The sequence below is a fragment of the Labeo rohita genome, chromosome 13 (genome assembly GCF_022985175.1).
Source record: "Labeo rohita strain BAU-BD-2019 chromosome 13, IGBB_LRoh.1.0, whole genome shotgun sequence".
In the NCBI taxonomy this organism is placed as follows: domain Eukaryota; kingdom Metazoa; phylum Chordata; class Actinopteri; order Cypriniformes; family Cyprinidae; genus Labeo; species Labeo rohita.
Window position 1 is genome coordinate 6010813 of NC_066881.1, and position 27423 is coordinate 6038235.

The window sequence follows — 27423 nt, forward strand, 5'->3', positions numbered from 1 at the left end:
AGAACAACAATTTACAAATACATCCCAGAGGCTGTGCTACACAAAAAGAAAATACCAATTGTTTCACTAGATAAGACCCTTCTTCCTCGGCTGGATCGTTTAGAGCCCTTTGAAGCTGCATTTAAACTACATTTTGGAAGTTCAAAATCGGGGCACCAATTAAGTCCATTATATGGAGAAAAATCTGGAAATTCCAGAAAATGTTTTAAAATATTTTAATAAATTACTGAAAAAAGACCTTTTAAACCGTTTAACTGATATTATGTATTAATCTGTCAAAATTCTTTCTGTCAGTTAACGGTTAACTGGTTAAGATGAGCATCCCTAACATGTACTGTTAAGGATGTGACAAGCCCGAAAAATAGCACTTACTAGTCTATGGAAAATCATGCACTAAAAATAAAAAAAAAATTGCTTTAAAAACTTTAAGAGAGACCTCACATGAATATTTGAACCACCAATTGTTAACATCTGTGCTATCAGTATAGTAAAAATCTTTGGTAAAAACTCTAGGCTTGTCGATTTACTGATTAAATCATTCAGGTTTCTGTAATTACTCACGGATAATCACATCTAACAATTTGTAATCATAAATGCATTCTCTTATTAAATCTCCAAATAAATATGGTAATAATAATAAACAATATTTTAAATCACCATTGTCTGGGGATAGAATTAAAAGCCAGACATAAATTGCAAATTATTCCTTTTTTTTTTTTTTTTTTTTTTTTTTTTTTTTTATGTTTATGGGCTTTTATGCCTTTAATGGACAGGACAGTAGAGAGCAGACAGGAAAGCACGGGGTGGAGAGAGGGAAGCCGGATCGACAAAGGACCTCGAGGCAGGAATCAGACTCGGGTCGCCATGTTGGCGCACTAACCACGAGGCTATTGTAGTCTAGAAGTAGTCAGTAAAACATTCAGTATAAATGCACACATGCTATAGCTTAATCACAAATACATACATACTATAATTATATCCCATTACTCCTGTAATAAATTCAATGTGAATATCCCACATTGCTACCACAATACCATGGTGCAGTGAGTGTTACTATAGTAAATCCATGGTAAATGATGGTGATGTGTAGACTGAAAAGCATCCTGACTGTCTCTTTGCACACAGATTTAAACTAGTTTGAATCACAGAGTCATTTGTGTTCATCGTTGAGTTCAAGTGTTTCTCACTAGATCTCACAGTGATGTTTATTGTCACAGACTACTTAATTTATGAACAATTCCAGAACATTAAAAATATAACTTTTAATTTAAGTGAACTTAAAACAATGTTTACATAAACCCATTACATGTCACATTTAGCTGTGCCTTTTATATAGTGTGTTTAACAGCTTGTTTTATATAATGTGTTAAACAGAAAATATTGATTTTAGAAATTACTTCCCACAGGCCTAAAAATACTGAACCTTTTTGTCTGCTTCTAGCAGTAGGCAGCTTATGTTTCTGGCAGAGGCCTAACAACAGACAGGAAGTCAATCCTACATTCATAAGGGCTTCCCTCCCAGTGCTCAGCCCTGTTTTCCATCTGCAGGACTCAAGGAAACGCAAGGCTCATTAAGCAATAATCACTGCGGACTAAATGGCAAGTCGAAGCTGTGTGTTCCGTGTCATTTGTGTGTGTATGTGTATAAGAGTCAGAGAGAGAGATAAAAGGGTCCCTGCGGGTTGTGCAGCTCCAGGGTTGCAGTCACATACCAATTTGATTTGCTGGAGTTGTGACAACTTTGAGATAATCGAATGGGTCCTCTGTGAGACATTTGTCCATGTGCTGCTAAAGTGCCTGCGCTTTGTTGGGAGGCAGTGCCTTTTCCCAGGCCTTTTTATGCAGTTCACATGTTTTCTCGTGCTGTTTTATACTGTCCGTTCAACTTTATAATTGATTGTCCACCCATCGTTCTCAGGATGATATTTGTTTTAAACCTGCAATGGCTAACTTGCCAATCATGCTTCAGGTCTAAATCAGGGCAGGTATATAAAAACTTCTGCACACATTCAGAGAGCTCTGATAAAGGAGGAAAGAGTGACACTGTAGCCAGTGGACTTTGTTTTATTTCAGTTCAGGGAGTGAATTGATTCCACAACATTGTGGATCCATTTGGCATGAGGTAAGGGTTGTAATCTTTGGCTTATTGCTGGATTTAGTGCAGAGATTCTGCATAAAAGCTTTACTTGAATATGTCTGTTCTGACTTATCAATACAAATAAAATGAGTACAATCTAATATCATAAGCAGTGTAAATGGAAAAAAAAATTATAGTGAATTCAAGTGTGACATACAATTATGCAGATGCTCATGCTTGGTGGTTTTAAAAATATATATACAGGTGCATCTCAATAAATTAGAATGTCGTGAAAAAGTTCATTTATTTCAGTAATTCAACTCAAATTGTGAAACTCGTGTATTAAATAAATTCAGTGCACATGGACTGAAGTAATTTAAGTTCTTTTAATTTTGATAATTTTGGCTCACATTTAACAAACCCACCAATTCAGTATCTCAACAAATTAGAATATGGTGACATGCCAATCAGCTAATCAACTTAAAACACCTGCAAAGGTTTTCTGAGCCTTCAAAATGGTCTCTCAGTTTGGTTCGCTAGACTACACAATCATGGGGAAGACTGCTGATATGACAGTTGTCCAGAAGACAATCATTGACACCCTTCACAAGGAGGATAAGCCATAAACATTCATTGCCAAATAAGCTGGCTGTTCACAGAGTGCTGTATCCAAGCATGTTAACAGAAAGTTGAGTGGAATGAAAAAGTGTGGAAGAAAAAGATGCACAACCAACTGAGAGAACCGCAGGCTTGTCAAGCAAAATCGATTAAAAAATTTGGGTGAACTTCACCAGGAATGGACTGAGGCTGGGGTCAAGGCATCAAGAGCCACCACACACAGACGTGTCAGGGAATTTGGCTACAGTTGTCGTATTCCTCTTGATAAGCCACTTCTGAACCACAGACAACGTCAGAGGTGTCTTACCTGGGCTAAGGAGAAAAAGAAATGGATTGTTGCCCAGTGGTTCAAAGTCCTCTTTTCAGATGAGAGCAAGTTTTGTATTTCATTTGGAAACTAAGGTCCTAGAGTCTGGAGGAAGGGTGGAGAAGCTCATAGCCCAAGTTGCTTGAAGTCCAGTGTTACGTTTCCACAGTCTGTGATGATTTGGGGTACAATGTCATCTGCTGGTGTTGGTCCACTGTGTTTTTTGAAAACCAAAGTCACTGCACCCGTTTACCAAGAAATTGTAGAGCACTTCATGCTTCCTTCTGCTGACCAGCTTTTTAAAGATGCTGATTTCATTTCAGCAGGATTTGTCACCTGCCCACATTGCCAAAAGCACCAAAAGTTGGTTAAAAGACCATGGTGTTGGTGTGCTTGACTGGCCAGAAAACTCACCCAACCTGAACCCCATAGACAATCTATGGGATATTGTCAAGAGGAAAATGAGAATCAAGAGACCAGAAAATGCAGATGAGCTGAAGGCCACTGTCAAAGAAACCTGGGCTTCCATACCACCTCAGCAGTGCCACAGACTGATCACCTCCATGCCACGCCGAATTAAGGCAGTAATTAAAGCAAAAGGAGCCCCTACCAAGTACTGAGTACATATACAGTAAATGAACATACTTTCCAGAAGGCAAACAATTCACTAAAAAAAAAAATATATATATATTTTTTTTTTATTGGTCTTATGAAGTATTCTAATTTGTTGAGATAGTAAATTGGTGGGTTTTTGTTAAATGTGAGCCAAAATCATCACAATTAAAAGAACCAAAGACTTAAACTACTTCAGTCTGCATTGAATTTATTTAATACACGAGTTTCACAATTTGAGTTGAATTTTTTATATATATATATATATATATATATATATATATATATATATATATTGCTGAACTGTTTGAATGGTGACTGAGTATGCTTGACTTAATGTGAATGCTGGCAGTCTGCTCATGCATCAGTAAAAATGGTTTGTGTGCACATGCACGCTCTCAGTCTCACAGGTGTCACTCGTCACAGCGCTAGTCTGTGACAAATCCAGTTTAAGAGCTCACCAGAGATATGTGTTCCCTGTGATAACAGTAATAACAGTTTATCTTGCAATTATCTTAATGGCACTGAGATGTCACCCTACAAATAGTTATTAGTGATTTACCTTACTTAACCTAAACACAGCCCTGAGGTGTGTCATCTTAGATCACACTGAGTCCTGGAGCTGTTTTGGTGCGGCTAGTGGGTGTCTCTCTGCAATTAAAAAAAAAAAGTCAGTAAGATTGTTTATTAATTTATTTATTTGGAAAAAAGTGTTTTATGTTGGGAATCGAAAATCAGTTCCAATTCCAGAATCGGATACTTAAGTTCGGGAATCGGATACTTGTAAAAAAAAAAAAAAAAAAAGTGTAATATTTGTGATAAGCTAAACATGTTGCAAGAGAAGTGAGACTACTCATTCAAGAGATTTGTTCACAAATGCTGATTCATCCAGTAATAAAACAAGTACATTTAAGTGAGTCATTGAATCATCCATTCATAAATTACACGTGATTCTGTTTAGTTGTCTAATTTTTTTTCTTCAAAATCTTGAGTTTCCATTTAAACAAACAAACAAACTCAGTTTATCCGGAGTCATGCAGCTCTTTAACAAATCCAGTTTTTATGTGGCCTGCTGATTTTTGTTTATGGTATTCAGCCTTAACAGTTTGAATGTCAACTGAGGAAAGAAATGTATCTTTGTCTTTGTCCTTTTAATAGTCCCATAAAGCCACTAGTCAATGCATTTTGTTGGTTACATCCCTACCGCTGCATCTTAAGCTGTTTAAAGTAATTATGATGTCTCTTTTACAGTTACTTTGAATTCGAAAGTCCTTGTGACTCTCTCATAAAGACTGTCATAATAATGTAGCTTTCTCTGAAGATGAAATAATAATCACTAACAAGTGATTCTCAGTTCCTAATATGGCATATTCAGGGCTCCAGACAAAAAAAAATTGGTTTAGGAGCCATCGGATGCTAAAAGAAACAAACTTAGGCGCCAAATTACTTTTTTTAGGTGCCACAGAATAAACGTCTTTTTTTTTTTTTTAACACTTTAATGTTTCAGTCATAACTGTCATGTGTTTATGTCTCATATTTTCTTGAATTTAGCATTTTAATCCGGTAAACCATGCTAGATTTCCTGGGAACTAAGGTTCACTTAAAGTGGGAATTAAACATCTTTTCCAACTTGAAAACTATATACAGTCGCAAAGAATTGTTTATTACACAGAATCTGTGCCAATATCATGGAGCATAAGCATCAATGAGTGTTTGGGTTCCTTCTTAATGCATCCTGTAAATGTTGTCATATGTCTTTCACACATCCAGTTGTTAGGAATAGAAAATGTTGAATTTTATTTTTAGCTTAGGGCATTCTTTCTTATGTAGACAACAGGTTAAGTAAAAATATTAATATGCAATAGCGTATAAATATAACAAAATGCTCCTCTTTATAATTATTTTTCTAGCTGACTTATGAGCTTATGGGCGCTGAATGGTTTTTCTGAGGTAAATATATTGTTACATGGCATTGTTTACAGGCTTTACACGTTTTCTGCAGTTTGAAACACTGAATGAGCGATTACTTGAGACATTTCAGTACATTGTACTGTAGGCTCTCTTATAATACAGCCAACTTTGGAGTTAATTTATGTTCATTTCGTACTATAGTAGTAAAAAGAAAGATATAATGGGTTCACTAGTTGCTTGAACTGAGGCACCAAAGCGATCGTGCCTGCCGCGTTTTAAGAGCACCAGAACCGTATTGTTTGAATTTCTTTACTCACTCGCAAATATTTTTGGTCGCAGATGCAACCGTTTTAGTTACAATCTGGAGCCCTGATATTAGTTATATAGAATATATTTCTTAATAAACAATGTGACCCTGGACCACAAAGTTAATCTTAATTAATCTTAAATTGAGATTAATACATTATCTGAAAGCTGTGATACAACTATTTGAAAATCTGGAATTTGAAGGTGCAAAAAAAAAATCTAAATATTGAGAAAATCGCCTTTAAAGTTGTCTTAAAGTTAGTATTGCCTGTTACTAGTGATCAACCGATTATTGATTTATTTATTTTTTATAACAGATACTATAACAGATACTTGTTTATGTTTGTTTATGTGCCCGATAACCAATATGCAGAACTGATATTTATTTACTGTTATAAAGTAAATAAATGACTGAGTAAAGTAAGTCCTATTACTAATCAAAAATTAAGTTTTGCTATATTTACAGTAGGAAACTTACAAAATATCTTTAAGGAACATGATCTTATCCTAATGATTTTTGGCATAAAAGAAAAATCAATAATTTTGACCCATACAATGCTATTGCTACAAATATACCCATGTTACTTATGACTGGTTTTGTGGTCCAGGGTCACCAATAATATATAAATGAACAACAATAGCCATTATAAAAGAAAAATAAGTGTGTACAGTAGAAAATAAACACAAGCAAACAATTCAGTGAGAAGTAGAAAAGCAGTGCTCTAGTGTCTATAGGACTTAATTACCTAAAATTAAAAAGATATGAAACTTAACTTTGCCCTGAAGCCAAATTGACTTGTTCTGAAATAAATAATACATTAATGAAATTGTTACCTCATGTAACTCCGTCTACATAAGAGCCAGCGGCTAATTCATGAAGGACTAGCCGAGATAAAGCTGTTCTTGGCGGGTATGTGAGCATTGAGTTGAGAGGTCAGCCTGGAGCTCATATCTCCAAAAAAACGTCTAAACGAATTGTCAAATAGGCGCAGTCTTTATAAATGTGTTGCATATTTGAGGTCTAAACAACTACATTCCTACCTAAAATCTCTTAATATGATTTTCCATGACACAATAACTAATAATATTGTAAAATGATAGTTGGTTTGCTCTTCCGCCATTGACACTCACTGAGGCGAATGCTGCCAGTATAGGTCCGACAACAAGTGGAGTGATACAAACGGTGAAATGGTTAGAGTACTGATACTACTGGAATATTGCACCGCTGGAAAAGGCTTCCATCCAATCAGATTCGAGAACCAGAGCAAACTGTTGTGTAAATAACAATAACAAACTTAAAAAAATAAAGTTACAGCCTTAAGACTAGGGCTGTCAAATGATTAATCACATACAAACAAGTTTGAATTTGCCTAATATTGTGTACTGTGTGTCATTATTATGTGTATATATAAAAACAAACACATTCATGTGTATATTTAAGAAATATTTACAAGTGTTATAATTTTTACAGAATTTATGTACAAATAAAAATATTTTGTACATATTTCTCTTAAATATATACAGTAATTTGTGTGTATTTATATATACATAATTACACACAGTACACACACATATATTAGGCAAACTCAGACTTTTATTTTGTATGTGATTAATCGCGATTAATCATTTGACTGCCCTATTTAAGACTAATTTATTACACATTTGAATGCCTTTATAAAACTTATTGTTTCAATTAGTTTATATCGCACACCTCTGTTGTTTTGACTGAGTTATTGCCAGCTCCTAATTGCAAATAAAATATTAGCTATGGGTATCTGCCTCAAATTTCCTGATGGGTGCACCCCCACCATTAATGATTGTCTTCTGACTCTGATTATTTTGTTTCATGCTTTTATCTGTATATACTAGTGCATATTTGATTTGATTAGATCAATATGAAAGCCATCCTGTGCATTCATCAGCAGAAAACCTGCTGGCTGCAGGCCATCCTCTACCTCCATTACTGTCCTCCTCCTCCTCTCATCACTCTCAGAGCTTCTCCTCTGGCATTGCATAAGATCTCCGAATCACACACTCCCACTTCAGACTGCAGGCCTGGTGCAGGATGTCGAGGTTCATGGCCTGCAGCTATTCTGGAAATCCTGCTGTCCTCCGCCAGCTTAAAGCATTGTGGAAAGAATTCACTTGAGTCAGCAGGGTTAAAGAAATGACACATGTGTTTCATACTTGCACACAGGACACCATCTCTCAAAGAAATTGATAATGAAAACATCTGACAATAGAAGTTATTTGTTAGAGGTAGCTGCTGCAATTACATTGTCATTTCAGTCATTGTGGCGTTTGTGTTTGGTGACATGTGAAAGGGAAGTTACAATGTTCTGATGGAGCTGCTGCAGTGCAGTTCTCTGTGGATCCCGTTTAATATAGATTCATTGAAGCTGTCATCTGTGCCCCAGATTTTAGTCCTGCATTTTCAGTCTGTCCCCAGCGCTGCTCAAAAGTGGATCAATCCCCCATCCTTTTCTCATTACCCTATGCCGTCCATCTCGATAGACAAAATCCACTGTCAGACCGAATGCCTCTTCTGTGTGATTTTTAAAATGAGAAATCACAGCTATTTTACTGATTCAAATATTTCAGGACCACCTGTTGGAGTTTGAGTTAACCTGATGCATGTGCAAGTTGCATAACATTTGCTGACTGAATATTTTTTATTTTTATTTTTTTTGCTTGCTCTAATAGTGAAATCATGAATGAATGTATAGCAGTGAATTGAACTGTCTAATTTACAGTTAATTTAAAAATGGCAAAAGGAAGCCTTTTTAGGAAGCATTTCTGATATTAATGTGTCACTAATTTAGACGTTAATGTTACAAAGTTTGGCGTCAGGGCTGTCACTAATGATTATTTTGGTAATCGAGTAATCAGTGGATTATTCTGACAATTAATCAAGTAATCATATAATTATATTTAATTTTTTTGTACTAATAAAAATAGACCTAACTGAACAATGGCCTTTAAAATGATAAAAATATAATTAGTTCAAATAAAGTATCAAAAGCAAGTAATCATATGGTTTTATTGATCAAAACTTTTAAAATACATAATGTGTTATGAACATCAGAGCTAATGTACATTACAAATTATAACAAATGCCTGCAAAGGTCGTCAACGGTGTAACATGTAAACTCAAACTGAGGGGTTTTTTTTATTTTGAAACTTGTAACTTTGAACATTTATTTTAAAATTGTGATGAACAGTTAGCATTTAGAGAAAGATACATTTACTGTGCATAAAGCCATAAAAAGCAGCAGCGCAAATAAACGTAAACTTACGTTTATCCTTACCGAAATCCACTTTTGTCTCATGCAGTCATGCAATTATAACAGTTTATAAACAGTGTCACACAAACTCACATTTACCTCAAACAAAAACACATTTGGTGACCATACGCTCGTTAGCCAGCTAGAAAAATTAACTCTAGAGAAGCATTTTGCTAAGCATATGCACCATATAACATATTCATTATAATTTTCACTGTTCTTCAATGTTTAATTTGTTTGAATAAACTTGTCAAGTTTTTGACAGCTAACATTTAAATGTTTTTATTTCAGCTTTATTATAAAAATGTAATTGAGTGTAATTTAACCATTAAACGTTATACAAATCAGTTAATTTTAGGCTTCAGTATTATGGTAATGTAGTACCCACTGACTCTCATGTATATTTTACAGCATTAGGCCATGTTCACTCTTGGTGTCTTTTTTGAAACTGCCAGCTTCTGTTTTACATTATAATCCTATGGAGTAAACAGTGTTTTTAAAACAGTCCCGAGCGGTTTTTTAAATGCCACCGCTGGCGTTTTTTTTCTGCAGTTCAGAGCATCTTTTTAAGTTGAAAAAAGTTCAACTTTTCTGAAAAAACGCCCTACGTGGAGCACCTTTTTAACAGCTGACCGATGACAAGCAAGTAGCGAGTGCTGATTTTTCCATAACAACAAAAAAAAATGGAGAAGGTGCCAGCAGATAGACTTTTATTTTATTGCTGTGAACCGACATTCTCCTCCTATGCCTCATATACCGACATTCATAGCACGTCGACGTGTAACGTTAGCGCCGTTGTGTTTTGTGTCCCTTTTTTTTTTTCTCCGAGTACCGGCTCGCAGTCCCTTCCTGATCCCGCCCCCCCTCTCTCTCCCACCTCGCTTCCTGTCTATATAAAATCCAAAAAACAAAAAAAACAAAACAAAAGCCAACGCAAGAGCGAGCTTCCTCTTTTCTCGACATTTATACTGTTGCAGCTGTTGTTATAGCAACAACAGGCGCTCTCTGGCTGCAACGCTGGCTTTTTTTTTTTTTTTTTTTTTTTTTTTTGTTTTTTTTTTTTTTTTTTTTTTTTGGCTTAAATTTGGTGTTACTGTACCTTGTATATGTCCAAAATAGTCAATATCGAACTGGAAATCAAATTGAATAGCTTGTGAATCAGAATTTAATCAAACTGTGAAATTCAAAACTCAGCCCTAGTCAGCAAAAGCTTTGTCATTTTATCATGAATATTCAGTATATCATCCATTCCCAGTACTTGGTCCAGTTTAACCTAGAGCCCTTTTTTCCTTTTTTAATTTTTCTTGCATTCAATTTTTTCCTGTTTTAATTTTTCTCAACTCCTTTTTAATCGTTAAATTTAATTTTTTAATCAAAGAGCATGTCTAATTAATTAAATAACTTGTGAAAGAAACTTGTGTATCTAAAATGTTCTGGTTATCAAATGAAGTCATAATTTAATTGAATAATTGAAATTAAGCAAACTTGCTTTTTGGCAAACAAAGGGGAATTTACTATTAAAATTAAAACACAAAAGAAATGTTGTGTGATTATACCCTAAAAAATAATGTTTGTTTCATTTTATTAGTAGTATTAATAGTAGTAATATATATCTGGCACAATGTCTTCAAGTTAAACCGCACTTTTATTTTGACGGGTTGCCATGTCTACCTTTACATTTCTGTGTGTATATGATATAATGCTAGTTTTCCTAAAATGGAACAGTCAAATGCTCATGAAGTGACTCTCAGCAGATATTATTCATGTATTTATGTCCTTAAAAAAATCACAGCGAGCGTCACGCGCGCTTCAGTGTGTGTAGTAAACATAACCGCTCGTCTGCTGCATTCATTAAAACAGAGATAATATTTACAGATACTAGTCCATTTTGGGGTTTGATTTAAGTGTAATGACCTACTTTTGATTAATTCATTCAAACTTTGACTAATTCCATGACATTCCGCGTTATTCAGTAAATTCCGTTTTTATTACTGGATTCCGCAATTCCGTCCATGTTCTCTGAATCGCGGAAATCATAGGGCCCTAGTTTAGCCATTATGCCTTGTTTGTAATTGCAGCAGTGTGTTGCCTTGGCAGAACAGTGTTATTTTCCACAAGCTCATGCAGGGACACACAGTTCACAACACACAGACAGACATATGAGGTTCACGGTCAAGGTGAGAGGAAGGTGTAAATGAAACTGTGGTGGACCAGAGAGCCTCTCAAATAGGAGCTCTGTTTAAACGGTGCGTTGGTGTGAAATAGCACAGTAAGAGGTCTGGAAATCTTCCCTGGGAGGTTTGCAGCTTGGTTTGATTGACTGTTTTGCCTGCCGCCCATCTCCTGCCCGACAGGTGTCACTCAGATGGCTTTGTTTGTTGTGTTTCCCATTCCAGATGCCCCACCCATAGATCGGGAAGAACTGTTCGTCCAGAAACTGCGGCAGTGCTGCGTGCTTTTCGACTTTGTGACTGATCCACTAAGTGATCTCAAGTACAAAGAGGTGAAGCGAGCCGGCCTCAATGAAATGGTGGAATACATCACACACAACCGCGACGTGGTCACAGAGTCCATCTACCCTGAAGCTGTCATCATGGTGAGGGGGCACAAACATCTCCTAAGCATATATAACAACTCATCCCTATTGCTTTTTATATATAGCGCATGTGCATCACACCACCCTATCAGTCTTGAGTGGTCAACTCTGATTCTAAATAAAGTACCACATTTCAGAAATCACTTGGCAGTATTCTCAAATGTAATAATCGTTTTTTTTTTTTTTTTAATGGAAAATTTCCCCTTTAATTCAGTTTCCATGGCAACATTAATCCTTTCCTACCATCTTGAGATCCCTCAAATGCAAACACACTAGGTGATGCCTCAGCTGCACTGCATTGTGTGACTCACCTTTCACGTGAATCACAAGAACTCATTCAAAGTGACAAGTGGCATGGAGGATTCAGAGTTATAATACATTAAAACCACAATGCAACCTATAATCTAAAAAAAAAGATAAACATTTCATGATTCTTCATTTGACACCTGTGGAGTTGTCACAAGTAATTGACAGAGTCATTTTGCTTCCTGTACTGCACATACATCTTTTGTGCAGTTGTATGTATTGCAAATATTGGCTTCCACTATTATTTTATTTTTTTTTTTTGTTTTTTTTTTTACCCACATATATGTTGGTTAGCTGACTCTCATCTGGTCAGAAGTTAATAAGACAAAATGTGGCAAGTACACACTCCTGCTATCATGACGCATCCTCTGTGACCAATTGACGGTAATGGTTTTTGCCTGACCGATGCAGAGGCGATTACTAGCCAGACCCAGGATAAAATCTGCTCAAGTGTAAATGCACACCCGGGAATTATGGGTAATTAGCCGTCATAAATCAAGGCCTAGACACCTGCGTTTTTCTTTCAGCCGTTTATAATTCGGAGGAGAGATCTGCTGTGTCCCAGGGCTCAGCCGAAAAAAAAAAAGTAATATTTCTTGGCGATTTAATGTATATTCTGTAAAATAATATATATAAAAAACAACATTGTGGATGTATGTATATTTAATGTATATGTGTATATTTTCATATAGATAAATACATTAATTAATTAATTAACACATTGCCGTTCAAAATTTTGGGATCAATAAGGCTTTTAATGTTTATTTTAAAGAAGTCTTTTCTGCTCATCAAGGCTCCATTTATTTGATTTAAAAATACAGGAAAAAAACAGTAATATTGTGAAATATTATTTCAATTTAAAATACTGGTTTTCTATTTTACAGGGTTTCCGTGGGTCTTAAAAAAAGTCTTAAGTCTTCAATAGCTTTTCTGTGAATTAAGACTTTGAAAAAGTCTTAAATCAGAGCAGCAAGTCTTGAATTCATTTGTTTCCTCATGTGTTTAATTTTAAAGTGAAGCGAAGGCATAATTTCTGTGCTACATGGCTTTGGTCGCTCAATATTCACTAAACAATACACAGTAGATGGCGGTATGTGCTGCTTCATCTGTCAGTCACCCAAAGAACTTGTTGTTTTGATTTTTTTTTTTATGGTAATACAAATCATTTGGTTCAGTTAGAGAACAGACAATACAATTAAAAATGAACGCGGCTGCTCAATGCAGTGTAGCGAATGACAGTCGCCATCACAGATCAGATTTCATTTATCACGTAAAGAGTGTGAGTAAAGCTGACTGACAAGAAGAGAGGTGACTATGGTGGAAGAGTTTTAAAATGAAATGCAAAAGCGCCTGTTTTAAAAATACTTTGGATTTTGAAAAGCCTGTTGACTTCTGCCATTTATCTAAGGTGATAGCGGAAGCTTCATATTTATTTGCTTCCACAGCGTTTGCTGAATTTATTTATTTAAACAGTGTGTAATTTTTTATTTTTTTAATATATATTGCATCAAGGTGTATGCTGTGCTTCCAAGCTTTCTTATTCATTTTGCTAATAAACGTTCTACGTTTCTTATTTATTTGGTAACACAGTGTTTACTGATTTTCAGTTTTGTATACCTATTTAAATTTTGTATTATTTTATATTAGGCATTTAACATTTTGTTTGTTATGTTATGTTAATGCTGCTAATTTAAAAGTATTTTGAGTAAATTTTGAAAGTAAAATACGCATAACGCTTTTACAAGCTACTTAAAACCATAGGAAAGTAAAGAAAAGAGGGAAAACTCAAACTAAAAACAAACAACTGCTTGACGCCAAATTGCCACTAATTTGAAAGTGAAAGTAAAATGTGCACGACGCTTTTACTGATGGTAAGCAAGGAAAAGATGGAAAACTGAAACTAACTAAAAACAAACAATTGCTAGATGTTGAATTGCTGCTAATTTGAAAGTGAAAGTAAAACTCGAACTATACTTATAGATTATATTGCTGTATTGTTCTCCCTTTTTTTTTTTTTTTTTCCCCTTAAATTTTCTTTAGTTTGTCTTAAGTTCTTGAAGTCTTAAATTGACCCTTATAAAATCTGCAGAAACCCTGATTTTAATATATTGTAAAATATAATTTATTTCTGTGATGCCAAGTTTAATTTTCAGCATCATTACCCCAGTAATTTTTTTTTTTTTTTTTTTTTTTTTTAATAAATGCTTAATATTTTTGAAACCTGCAATATTTTTTCAGGATTCTTAGATGAATAAAACATTAAAAAAGAATAGCATTAATTTAAATAGAAATCTTTTGTTACACAGTTTGGGCTCAGTAATTTTTTTTTTTTTTTTTTCTTTTTTTTTTTTTGTCTTTCTTTGCTTGAAAGAAATTAATACATTTATTCAGCAAGGATGTGTTAAATTTGATAAAAAGTGATAGTAAAGACTTACACTGTTAGAAAATATTTCTATGTTGAATAAATGCTATTCTTTTGAACTGTATATTCATCAAAGAATCCTGAAAAAAGTATCTTGGTTTCCCCCCCCAAAAAAAATTTAAGTAGCACAGCTGTTTCCAACATTGATAATAAATCAGCGTATTAGAATGATTTCTGAAGGATAATGTGACACTGGAGACTGGGGTAATAGCTGATGAAAATTCAGCTTTGCATCACAAAAATAAATAATATTTTAAAGTTAATTAAAATAGAAAACTGTTCTTTTAAATTGCAATAATATTTCAGATTTATTTTCTTTTTGTATTTTTGATCAAATAAATTAAACATTTTTTTCTTTATTTATTTTTTAAATAAATGCAAATAAAGCAAGACATTTACGTGCACTTTCTTTTATATGCACTGTAACAAAGTAGGGAAATGCTGTTACCAGTTTAAGAATCTTAATGGGCAAATAAAAGTCATTGTGATACAAAATGATCTGTTATATTGTATTATATGTTGTCAACATTTAATATATGCAAGCCCTATTCCCAGTCATAAATCTTGCGACTGTATTTCAAGACAATTGCCATCATAAATCTCAAACCTCTTGGCTTTCAGATGCACGTTGTCCCCTCACATCCCCCGTACTCTCATGTACTCATTAGACACTCATGTCCCTCTCTGTTGTCTCAGTGTGAGGTGTTAGAGAGAATGTCTGGCCCCTCCCTCTCCTGTCTGGAGGTCTGAATCGACTCTAGTCTGAGGCTGTGGTCGAAACATTGCGTCATCTTGACAGAGAGAGCAGTGCCGCCCCTCTGCAGTAGTAACACTCCTGTCCTTCCTCTCAGCCATTTTGGCACACAAGTAATAAGCAGTATCTTACCACTTGTCACTTAGGAGTTGATATTTGAGGCCATACATATTTAATGCCTTGGATTCATAATGAGAGCTAAAGAAGGATGACATTTCAGTGTTGTCTTTCTGTGGAGGTTGTTCATAACTGTGTGAAGTGATGTTTTTAGAGCTGAATTTTCAATGTGCGAACATTGTGATGAAGGTCACAGATGTTTCCAGAGATATGTATTTAAAAATATAAACTGTGACTGTATTAAAGAAGAAGTCCACTTTCAGAACAAAAATTGACAGATAATGTACTCACCCCCTTGTCATCTGAGATGTTCATGTCTTTTTTTTCTTCAGTCGTAAAGAAATTTGAGGGAAACATTTCAGCATTTTTCTCCATATAATGGACTTATATGGTGCCTTGAGTTTAACTTCCAAAATGCAGTTTAAATGCAGCTTCAAACGATCACAAATGTGGTTGTAAACGATCCCGGCCGAGGAAGAAGGGGCTTATCTAGCGAAACGATTGGTTATTTTCATAAAAATAATACAATTTATATACTATGGAAGTGGACTTTTTCCATAAAACATGTTGTCCATACAGAGCCTGTATGGTAGGGTTGCATTATGTGTAAGTTTTACATAGTATAGCGGGCCTCAAAATACCAGCAGTACCACAGTATTTTCCAAACAGTTGTACCGTGATGCACAGTGCTCATTCTACTGCTCATGGCTCAGATTTTATTTCTGGTGCCGTTCGCATAGAACATAACACGGAGTGCATCAAAAAGCAAATGCAATGCGGGAATTCAAGGATGAACTTGTTTGACACATCCTATAAAGCAAAAAAGACATTTGATGGCAAAGGAAGTACATCTGACACTACTTTACATAAGCGAGCCATTAAAAATAGTGCATGTGGAATATAAAAGCAAAAGCGGCAGCATGAGTGCCTTTAATGATGAGTTTGGTAGACTTTAAAGAGGTTTGGGATTTGTAATGCTAATTAAACACAATTTTCAAGCGACATTTTGGCCCTACAAAGTCTGTCTTAATTTTTCTGTGTAAACTGAGAAATTAAAACATTAAAAATACTACATATGCAGGGCTCCAGACTGCGACTAAAACCAAAAATATTCATTTGCGCGTGAAGATTTTGCTGAGGTCGCCACTGGTGGCTATATACGTTTTCATGTTATTACTTTGCAAGAAAAATGTACGAGTAATGCCTTTTTCCTGATGGTTTTGCGATCACATCTTTTATGTTCACGTTTTAAACTGACACGATGTGCATCAGTGGAAAAGAGGGAGGGAAGAGGGAAGTTTTAGTGGAAAAAACAGTCCTCATCTCTGCCAAACAGCAGTGTTGACGGCACAGCTCCAGTTGTGCAGCATGAGAGAGACTGAAATGGAGATGTGCGAAATTGGAGTGCACAATTCGAACAGGTAAAGCTGTCAGCTGTGTGGACATTGGCAATATCGTTAACAATTCTCGTTTATAATCATCACTAATATGGCTTCTTGTTATCAAGATCTTAGTCTGTATGTTGTTTTTCTTTTTCTCTAAGGTCTCTAATGCCTATTGCTTTATGATATACCAAACAGAAACATTACAGTATATAGGTATTAGGGGTGGAGCCGAACCCGAATACGGTATTCGGAAAGGCACAAATAGCGTGTTTTTTACAAATACTTATTTCGAACAAATACTTAAAAAAATATTTGTATTCGGGAACAAGAAAAACTTTATATCAAAAAGCTGCGTTTCCTCATGAGACCGCAGTGCACGCCCGCATGAGCGAGTGAGTGGGTGACATTCAGGAGTCGGAGGGGTTGGGGGCAGGGCATATGCTCCCAAAATTTAATCTGCGCGACCGCAAAATATATTTGGAAGCATTTGTGCGAGTGCGAGAAATCGTTGCGGTGCGACTTGTTTTTATTTCTTTACAAAACTTTCGCTAGCCGAACTACTGCCCAGACCGCTGTGAGCTGATACAGTGACAGTTTCGCCGTTTTCTCCAACATTACATAACTAATGAAACTCGATCTGTACATTCTTAACAGATTTTAGATATTAGTCGTCAATCACTCCCTGTCACTGACACTGCGCTCCGCTGAAACTCGGAACCGGCCGTTTTTTTTCTCTCTCTCTTAACCAACCTCTGTTCCAGATTTGTACAAACTACATTGCAATTAGGGGTGTGTGATATGACGATTTTTGATTGTGGACAATTAAAATGTCTCCACAATCTGCTTTTGAAGAAATATACTATATTTTGTGCTACAGCGCACATTCTGGCATACATTCACATCAAATGATAACTCCACTCACGCAGGGGCGTAATTTCCACTGGGGACACACTTTTCAAAATCCCGTTTGTGTCCCACCACTTGAATAGTTTTGTTAAATTAATGTCTTGTATTGTGGAATGCACGCTCAGCACCGCAGAGAGTTTCGCGCCATCGTTAAAACTAAACCGAAAGTAAAACGCGCGCGCGCATTCAAAAGCAATTTTAATACCCCACGTTTAGAGAGCGACTCCCCAGTTCACCTTAGCATAGCTTCCCGTCACTCATTAACTTAGTTGGAACTCCTCACATGGATTTGGGCAACCAAATAGAAAAGAGTGTGGCTGCTGCTGAGATCTCTTGGTCCTCCACCAGCCAAAAAAAGTGTGTAGAAGTGTAACGCAAAAAAACTGGATTTTTACGCCTATTTTGAATTTTACTCGAATACAAATACAAATACAAATACTTTTCTCCCCTCAACAAATACAAATACAGATACAAATACCGGCTGCTTTGCACACCCCTAATAGGTATATAACCAGGGGTGCACATAAGTGGTGCACCTGCACAAAGAAAGTAAAAAATGCACTGTGTAAACAATTTCAGACCACTCATTTTGAAATGGTTGACCGCTGACTATAATACTGCATAAGATTTCCATTCAAACTGAATGCATAAATCTAGGCGATACGCTGCTGGTTTCAGAGAAAAATGCAAAACTGTGACATTTCATTCATTCACTGACGAACCTCACCTGGCAACTCATATACTTGAATATAAAAGCTTGTTGATTTTAGGTTTGAAAATAAGTGTGTGTGTGTGTGTGTGTGTGTGTATGTATGTATGTATGTATGTATGTGTGTGTATGTATGTATGTGTGTGTGTGTGTGTGTGTGTGTGTGTGTGTGTGTGTGTATATATATATATATATATATATATATATATATATACACATATATATACACACACACAGATGCAAAACCATCTCGGTCAAAAATGAGATAATGAGTAAATGCTCCTGACACATATTATACATCCATCAAATACTTTTACTTCAAACTCGCTAAATTCCATCCTCAGCCCAATCAGAAGTACCAGTACTTACATTTTATATATATTTTTATATATATATTTTTATTTATTTATTTATTTTTTAAAGTGTAAAAAAAAAAAATATATATATATATATATACTTATTTTAAGATATAATGGCAATATTGCACTTTATTATTTTATTTTTAAAAAACAAAATAATGTGCAATAATAGTATTATCATTTGTGATTATTTTATTTTTATAGTTATATTTAATGGGTCATGTGGAATGTGAGCACCAGACCAAATTATCAGAGCCAGACTGAAAAACGTATTTGCACCACTGTATATTACGGTACTTTTAATGTATTACTAGAATACGTAGTTTCTCTGTTCACATAATGACAGATAATGTATGTCTCTTTCCAGTTTTCTGTAAACTTGTTCAGGACTCTGCCGCCCTCTTCCAACCCCACGGGAGCAGAGTTTGACCCTGAAGAGGATGAACCAACTCTAGAGGCAGCTTGGCCTCATCTGCAGGTGTGTGTGCAGCTTTGTTTTTAACACCATAATGTGTCATATTTATCAAAATCTTCACTGCATGTCTTAAGTCAATGTTGTTCATGGTGTTTTTCCTTTTATATGCCTGTTTGTGTATTGTTTTAAAAATTCAAGGCTTAAACTGCTTTGCAAGACCCGAGGATACAAAACTATGTCGTTCTGCTCTAACCTCCATCGGCAGACGTTTAAAACTTTGAATTTGGCCAAATTCAAGGCAGCATTGCTTATGTCTTTTGTGCTGAATCTCATGCATTGCACTGAGTTCAGGGAAAAATAAATCCAAATATTGAAGACAAATATTCAACATTTGAAATATGTATTTTGGAGATTTAAAAAAAAAGTCTATATTTCTATATTTGTTGTTAGCTTTAGCACTATGTTGAATTCATAGCCAAAAAGGGTACTATTTGTGTAGGTCACAGAGTTGCTATTATAGAGCGTTGCAGTCCAGTCACTTCTGAGGTTCCCTGCCAGTGAGGTTGCAGCAAAGCAGTTCACTAGTTTTGGAACAAAGCCTCTGTCTCAAATGATTAAAAAGCCCATTTGTTCAGGAACTGACAGCTTTTATTGTTTTGGTGGCAAAGAGGACCAGACAGATACATTAATCATGTATTAGTATTGAGCTTTATGACTATTTCTCCTCCTCACCCCATCTTTCTCCTTTCCTCAGCTGGTGTATGAATTCTTCTTAAGATTCCTGGAGTCACCTGACTTTCAGCCCAACATTGCCAAAAAATACATCGACCAAAAGTTTGTACTGTCGGTGAGTGTCCTTTCTTCTGTCCTGTAACTGCATCACAGTTTGTCCTCACCAGCACACCATCAGAGGAGGATACACACTCCCTCTGCTGTGAGGAAACTGAGGCCAGCTGCTGTTACAGGTTTTACAAGCAAGTAGCAGTGCAGAGATCAGCACTGGCCCGTGTAGAATACCAAGTCAAGGGCATAATCACCATGCCAACATCGCTTTGTGCACTTTGAATTATAGGTGGATCATTTTTTATGTTTATTTTCATGGACTGATGGTGAGACTGATATCTAGACAGCAGGATTCTGGACCTAAATCTTTATTGTCCTAGAAGCATTCCAAGAGTACAACTCAATAGGTGTGTTTACATACAGTTTTGGAATGGATCCAGTCCAGTTTCAGATTCTGAAAGTTCTGTTTAAATGAACCCTAAACATTGCAATACGATTTACATATTCGTGTGCATATGCATTGAATGTATTCTGAATGCGTTCAGAACAAAGCTGCTGAACCAAACTTTTACTAAGGAATAGAGAGAAGTCTTAAGCTAAGAGTAAGGGCGGGGTTAACGTCATTGCTATGGATGATGCCAGCATGCTTACTAACTATGCACACGGTGATTGAACAACTCTGTCAGAGATTTGTTCATAGAAATATTGTAGAGCACCACATCATGTTGGCACATTCAAATAAAGATTTAAAAATAAAAGTGTTACCACAATCAAATAAAGATTTTAAAATGCAGATCACTAATTAGCCAAGTATATGTTCAGCTAATTGTCAGCCTCTTACATGTGTGCTTCTTGTAAACAATATGCATATAAACAGCCTTTTAATTAACAGAAATAAGACATGCACATGTAAAAGAAAATCAGACTAGATGCAAAGAACTTGTTAATGAAAAGAAGGATATAATCAAAGGAAAATATGGAGTTGGGATAACCTCCAATACCAAAAAAAGATGCGTGGGAAAACATATGTGTGCAGAGTGTTTCGAAAATGTTTACATTCCAAGGCAGATTGCAGGCAACAGCCATTTTAGCACTGCTGAGGAAAACAATAGAAACCATCACATAATCTATAATGGTTTTACTGGTTATAATGGGAATTGTACTGGTTTTAATGGTAACTGTAATGGTGCCTGTTGGTCTCTACTGGTAATTGGTCGCCTTCTATTGGTGGCTTGTTAAAACCGCTAAATCCTAATGGAACGTGTCAAATTGCACTACAGGAAACCATTTTTTAATGGTTAAAAGTTGGTGTTTTGTAATGTTTGTAATGGTATTTGTAGTGGAAACCATTAGAATGTGATAGTTTCTATTGTTTTTTTTTTTCAGCAGGGAGGATAGTTTGTGATTTGGTCTTAGTGACTTAGGAGTCCTTTTCACCACTTCTAATGTTTCACAGATTTAGGAGCTAGTTTTAGTGCTAAAACACTTTTTGAAATAGTCTTAGAGCAAAAATTTAGGAGTCCTAAATTTAGGATTGACACACCCATTATTTTTAAAAGAACACTCCACTTTTTTTGAAAATAGGCTCATTTTCCAATTCCACTACAGTTAAACAGTTGAGTTTTACTGTTTTTGAATCCATTCAGCCGATCTCAGCTGGTTAGTCAAGTTAATCTTGTCCCATCACGCAAAGTCACAAAGACATGGTGGAATTTAAGTTTTTTTTATGTGCATTTTTAGAATTTGTGCATCTTGCCATCCAGCGTGGGTTTTTTTCCAAAATGTGGATGGAAACACAGCTACAGAAAGCAAAAGACATGAGCTGCATTGAACTGTTTTGTTTTTTTCCGAAATTCTTTTTTTTTTTTTTTTTTTCCCAAATTCCTTGTTTTCGGTTTTAATTTGTCAGGATTCAGTTTTTTCCATTTAAATTTTTCTAGAATCTGTTTTAATGGTTAAATAAAAAATATGAATAAAAAAGCATGTCTAATTAATTGAAATCATAAAACGTACATAATTTAACAAAAATTTAAATTTTAAGGCCCTATAAAATTCTTCTTTTTTAAAAAGAAAATGTTCTAATTCAGTTTTATTTTTATAAAATTCTGTGAAATTCTATAAAATTTTATATTAATTTTCTGGATTATATTTTGATGATTTTAATGGTTTCATAAAATAATCAAAACTACCTGTAATTATTAAGATTTTATTTATTCATTTATTTTTTTTAGAAATACTGTGTTGTGTACATATTTCTGCTAAATAAATTCTGCTATATGTTTTTTTTTTTTTTTTTTTTGTAAATATTCCATAAAATAATATTGTATTATTAGTAGTAGTACCATCATTAGATTAAGTAATATATTTCTGTCACAGTTTCTTAAACCAGGCTTTTATTTTTATGGGTTGCTGTGTGTGTAGTAAACAAAGTCTTGCATCTGCATCATGCATTCACACACAGACACGCAGAACGTGCAGGATTCATATTAAAATTCTGTGATATTCCACGTTATACAGTAAATTTCGTTTTTATGACTAGATCCTATTGTATTTATTCTTTTTGCAGCCGTAATTTTGACAGACACTAGTCCATATTGCATTTTGATTTAAATGTACTGACCTACTTTTGATTTATTCATCCCAAGTTTGGGAAATTCCGTGACATTCCGCATTATACAGTAAATTCCGTTTAAGACTGGATTCCGTTATTCTATATACGTTTTCCTCATCACGAAAATTGTATGGTCCTAGCTGAATTTTTTTCATCATCAGCTAAGCTCAAGATCAAAGACTGCAATAGGAGATGGCCATAGTGGTTCAATAAAGAGGGGGAAAAAATGTGTGAAGTGACCAGGTGTAAACAAGCCCTAAGAAGACAGCTAACATTTGTCAGAAGGGCTTTTTAGTGAATATTTAGTAAATATTTAGTCTCATCTACTAAGCAGTTCATAAGACGAGGCGTCAATTAACATACACACACTCTTACGACGTAAAATGTATGTGCGCAAGATATTTTTTTTAAACCGACTGAGAAAATAGTTGGATTCAGGCCTTTACATGTTTAATGTTTTCTGATTATTTTAGGCCAACACTACTCCTTTTAATCCAAACTAAGTTTTATTCAGCTTGAGCTCAGTCGGATCGATTGAGGTGTTTACATAAAGGCTTTCAGTCCATCTATCAGTTTAGTAACAGATTATTTGGAGGCATGTAAACATAGCTTAGATTTTTATCTTATTCCTCTTATTCCTTTTCAGCTTCTGGAGCTTTTCGACAGTGAAGACCCTCGAGAGCGGGACTTCCTGAAAACCATCCTGCACCGTATCTATGGAAAGTTCCTGGGACTGAGAGCCTACATTCGCCGGCAGATCAACAATATATTTTACAGGCAAGCTCTCCGTTGAACTAATCCACCTCTGCATTTTGCTCTAAAAATGTTCTCACTCATAAACTTTGTAATGGTAGACAGAAACTCTGAGCTCTTACAAGCAAGTCTGTCTTTGAATCAGCCGAGTTTGGCATTGGTGAGAAAAGGTGAGACGAGTAGCTCTTCCAGAATTCATCCATTGAGTCGATGTCCTTGATCTCGCACTGTAGGTTTATATACGAGACGGAGCATCACAATGGGATTGCGGAGCTCTTAGAAATCTTAGGAAGGTGAGTGTGACCACTATCAGTGTTGCCATGACAAACCTGAGAGGAGGTCTTCCTCTTATTGCTGAAGTGAAAGAACCTGTCCGTCACATGACCGGTCTCGCGTTCTTCCCACAGCATAATTAATGGCTTTGCCCTGCCGCTGAAAGAGGAGCACAAAATGTTCCTCATCAGAGTGCTACTGCCTTTACACAAAGTCAAGTCTCTCAGCGTCTATCACCCACAGGTACGCTTAAGGAGAACACTCTTTTGTTGAGGACTTTTATGTAGAAATGATGGGTTTTTATAGGGGTGGGTGATTATAAGCATAACACTATGCTTTGAAAATTACAGTATTCTCAGAACAGTCAATAATAGTGTTAAACCACAGTTAGTTCTGAGATCTGATTAGCTGAGTTCTGTTCCAAAAGCACTAATCATTTAATACACCACTGGGATGTTTAACTGCTTTATGGCTTCTTTTGGGGGTGTTTTTGTAGGAGAAAAGCATATAAACTCACAATTATGCTGTGTTGTTGAATATTAGCATGGCTCTGATTACTTGCAGCTGAAGAGCACTTTTGCTTGTGTGATGAAAAAAAAACAATTTAATTTGCTCGCATTTGGAAAAAAAGCTGAACATTATTGCTGTTACTCTACAGCATGTTAGAAACCTTTTTGGCTCATCTGGATTGTTTTTTCCTAGTGTTGTCACAATATCAAAATTTTTTAACTTTGATACGATACCTGAATAAAATATCCTGACACTACTACCAAACTGACAAAATGACTTTTTATACAAAAAAAACATAGAATGACCGGTAAAGTAAGTGAGTAATAGATGATCCAAATGGAGGTTATAGTTATTTTATCTACACTGACCAAAATTATAAAAGTAACAGTTTTGTTTTTGCCCCCATTTTTCGTGAGCTGAACTCAAAGATCTAAGACTTCTTCTGTGTAGACAAAAGGCCTGTTTCTCTCAAATATTGTTCACAAATCTGTCTAAATCTGTGTTAGTGAGGACTTCTCTTTTGCTGAGATAATCCACCCACCTCACAGGTGTGGCATATCAAGATGCTGATTAGACCATGATTATTGCACAGGTGTGTCTTAAGCTGGCCACAATAAAAGGCCACTCTAAAATGTGCAGTTTTATCACACAGCACAATGCCACAGATGTTGGAAGTTTTAAGGGAGCGTGCAGTTGGCATGCTGACTGCAGAAATGTCCACCAGAGCTGTTGCCAGTGAATTTAATGTTCATTTCTCTACCATAAGCCGTCTCCAAAGGCGTTTCAGAGAATTTGGCAGTGAATCCAACTGGCCTTACAACTGCAGACCACGTGTAACCACACCAGCCCAGGACCTCCACATCTTCACCTCCAAGATCGTCTGAGACCAGCCACCTGGACAGCTGCTGCTGCAACAATCGGTTTGCATAATAAAAGAATTTCTGCACATACGGTCTCGACCTGACTGCAGTTCGTCGTCATGACCAACTTGAGTGGGCAAATGCTCACATTTGATGGTGTCTGGCACTTTGGAGAGGTGTTCTCTTTACAAATGAGTCCCAGTTTTCACTGTACAGGGTAGATGGCAGACAGCATGTATGGCGTTGTGTGGGTGAGCGGTTTGCTGATGTCAGTGTTGTGGATCGAGTTGCCATGCTGACGGTGGGGTTATGGTATGGGCAGGCGGATGTTATGGACAATGAACACGGGTGCATTTTATTGATGGCATTTTGAATGCACAGAGATACCGTGATGAGATCCTGAGGCCCATTGTTGTGCCATTCATCCACGACCACCACCTCATGTTGCAGCATGATAATGCACAGCCCCATGTTGCAAGGATCTGTACACAATTCCTGGAAGCTGAAGACACCCCAGTTCTTGCATGAACAGCATACTCACTGGACATGTCACCCATTGAGCATGTTTGGGATGCTCTGGATTGGCGTATACGACAGCGTGTTCCAGTTCCTGCCAATATCCAGCAACTTCGCACAGCCATTGAAGAGGAGTGGACCAACATTCCACAGGCCACAATCAACAACCTGATCAACTCTATGCGAAGGTTTTGTGTTGCACTGCGTGAGGCACATGGTAGTCACACCAGATACTGACTGGTGCAATAATCATGCTGTCTAATCAGCATCTTGATATGCCACACCTGTGAGGTGGGTGGATTATCTCGGGAAAGGAGAAGTGCTCACTAACACAGATTTAGACAGATTTGTGAACAATATTTGAGAAAAATAGGCCTTTTGTGTACATAAAAAAAGTCTTAGATCTTTAAGTTCAGCTCATGAAAAATGGGGGCAAAAACAAAAGTGTTGCGTTTATAATTTTGATCAGTGTATTCAAAAATACAGAGCCTACAGGTATGTAGAGATATTTGCAACTTTGGTAAGTTGGCTAAAAGGATAAAGCCAAATCTTATTTCATGATATAGTAATTTCATTTCAAGTTAACAATTTATATCATGATATGGTCATTTTTGTTATTTTATCTTGCTTGTTAATACTAAGAACATAGATCAAAACTAAAGGACAAATGCAATAAAAAAAAAGACACAAATTAAAATAAACAGGGCCCTGTGAAATCGGTTTTATTATATATAAGTATATATAAGTAGTAGTACTATCATTATATTTAAGTAATATTCCTGTAAAACTAAACCAAACTTTTATTTTGACCGGTTGCTGCCTTTACGTTTCTGTTTGTATATATGACAATGGTTTTTCCTCAGAAGTAAAAGTAAAAAGCTCATGAACTGACTCTTACAGCAGTTCTAGAGTTATGTTTATGAATTCATGTACTCATATATATATAGTCGGAAACTGCATGTCTGCACTATTCATTCATACAGAGACACAAAGAATGTGCAGGATTCATATTTAAATTCCATGGTATTCCACTTTATACAGTAAATGCAGTTTTTATGACTGAATCCCGCGTTTCCATTCACGTTTTCTGCTTTGCGGTAATCATAGGGCCCTAAATAAACACTGTTACGGCTCTTATCAAAATGCTATTAAAGTACCAGTACTATTAAAATGTGGAATCGTACCGTTTTTAAAAGCAGGATATCACAGTACCTTTTTAGTAACGGTATATCGTGCAACACTAGTTATTCCAGGTATTATTTCATTTGAGGTAAGGTTCAGTCATTCCTCTCTTTATGTTTTATAGTGTCAGAGCAAGCACAAGTAAAGTTTTACAGCATAAGCAACACTTAATTACTTATGGTTTCACATTTTCTCATTCACAGTGATATTTAAAAATGGTCAAAACGCCCATGAGGTTTGCATAACCACATTAGAAAGAATATTTTTGGCTGGCATATCGCCCACCCCTTCCTCTGTATCCATACTTTATGATTAAGTCTTATAGGTTATGATGTTTTGCACTATGTATTAATAGAATGAAGAATGGCAATTGCTCAGTGTTAGTCATCCTATTGTGTTCTTTGTAATGTCTTTTTGGAAAAAAAGTAATTTCCTGTGCTTTCAGCTGGCCTACTGTGTGGTGCAGTTTTTGGAAAAGGACAGCAGCCTCACTGAACCTGTAAGATTTACAGCCTGGGCAACTGCCCTTTTGCTGTTTCCTGTCACTAATAATATTTTCTTTCTAGTTTTTCTGTTTTCATGGTGAACTTGAGCATAGAGAGCAAAGATGGCTTTCTCACAGCTATTCTGTTTTCATCTGCATTAGGTGATTATGGGCCTGCTGAAGTTCTGGCCCAAAACTCACAGTCCTAAGGAGGTGATGTTTCTCAATGAGCTGGAGGAAATCTTGGATGTCATTGAACCCTCAGAATTTGTTAAAGTCATGGAGCCTCTCTTTAGACAGCTGGCCAAGTGTGTATCAAGTCCACACTTCCAGGTATAACAGCACAATAGTAATATTGATCTTGTAC

At 35.9% G+C, this 27423-nt stretch overlaps 1 protein-coding gene across 1 annotated transcript in view; it reads left to right on the plus strand.

Annotated features, from left to right (window-relative positions):
- Positions 1–27423, plus strand: part of ppp2r5d (protein phosphatase 2, regulatory subunit B', delta) — a 58045-nt gene that overhangs the window by 18972 nt on the left and 11650 nt on the right. Inside the window, exons 4-11 of the mRNA XM_051125800.1 lie at positions 11512–11711; positions 19037–19147; positions 19839–19931; positions 23125–23255; positions 23465–23524; positions 23639–23747; positions 27018–27071; positions 27219–27389. Of these exons, the coding sequence (XP_050981757.1) occupies positions 11512–11711; positions 19037–19147; positions 19839–19931; positions 23125–23255; positions 23465–23524; positions 23639–23747; positions 27018–27071; positions 27219–27389 (929 nt within the window). The remainder of the gene's footprint in view (positions 1–11511; positions 11712–19036; positions 19148–19838; positions 19932–23124; positions 23256–23464; positions 23525–23638; positions 23748–27017; positions 27072–27218; positions 27390–27423) is intronic.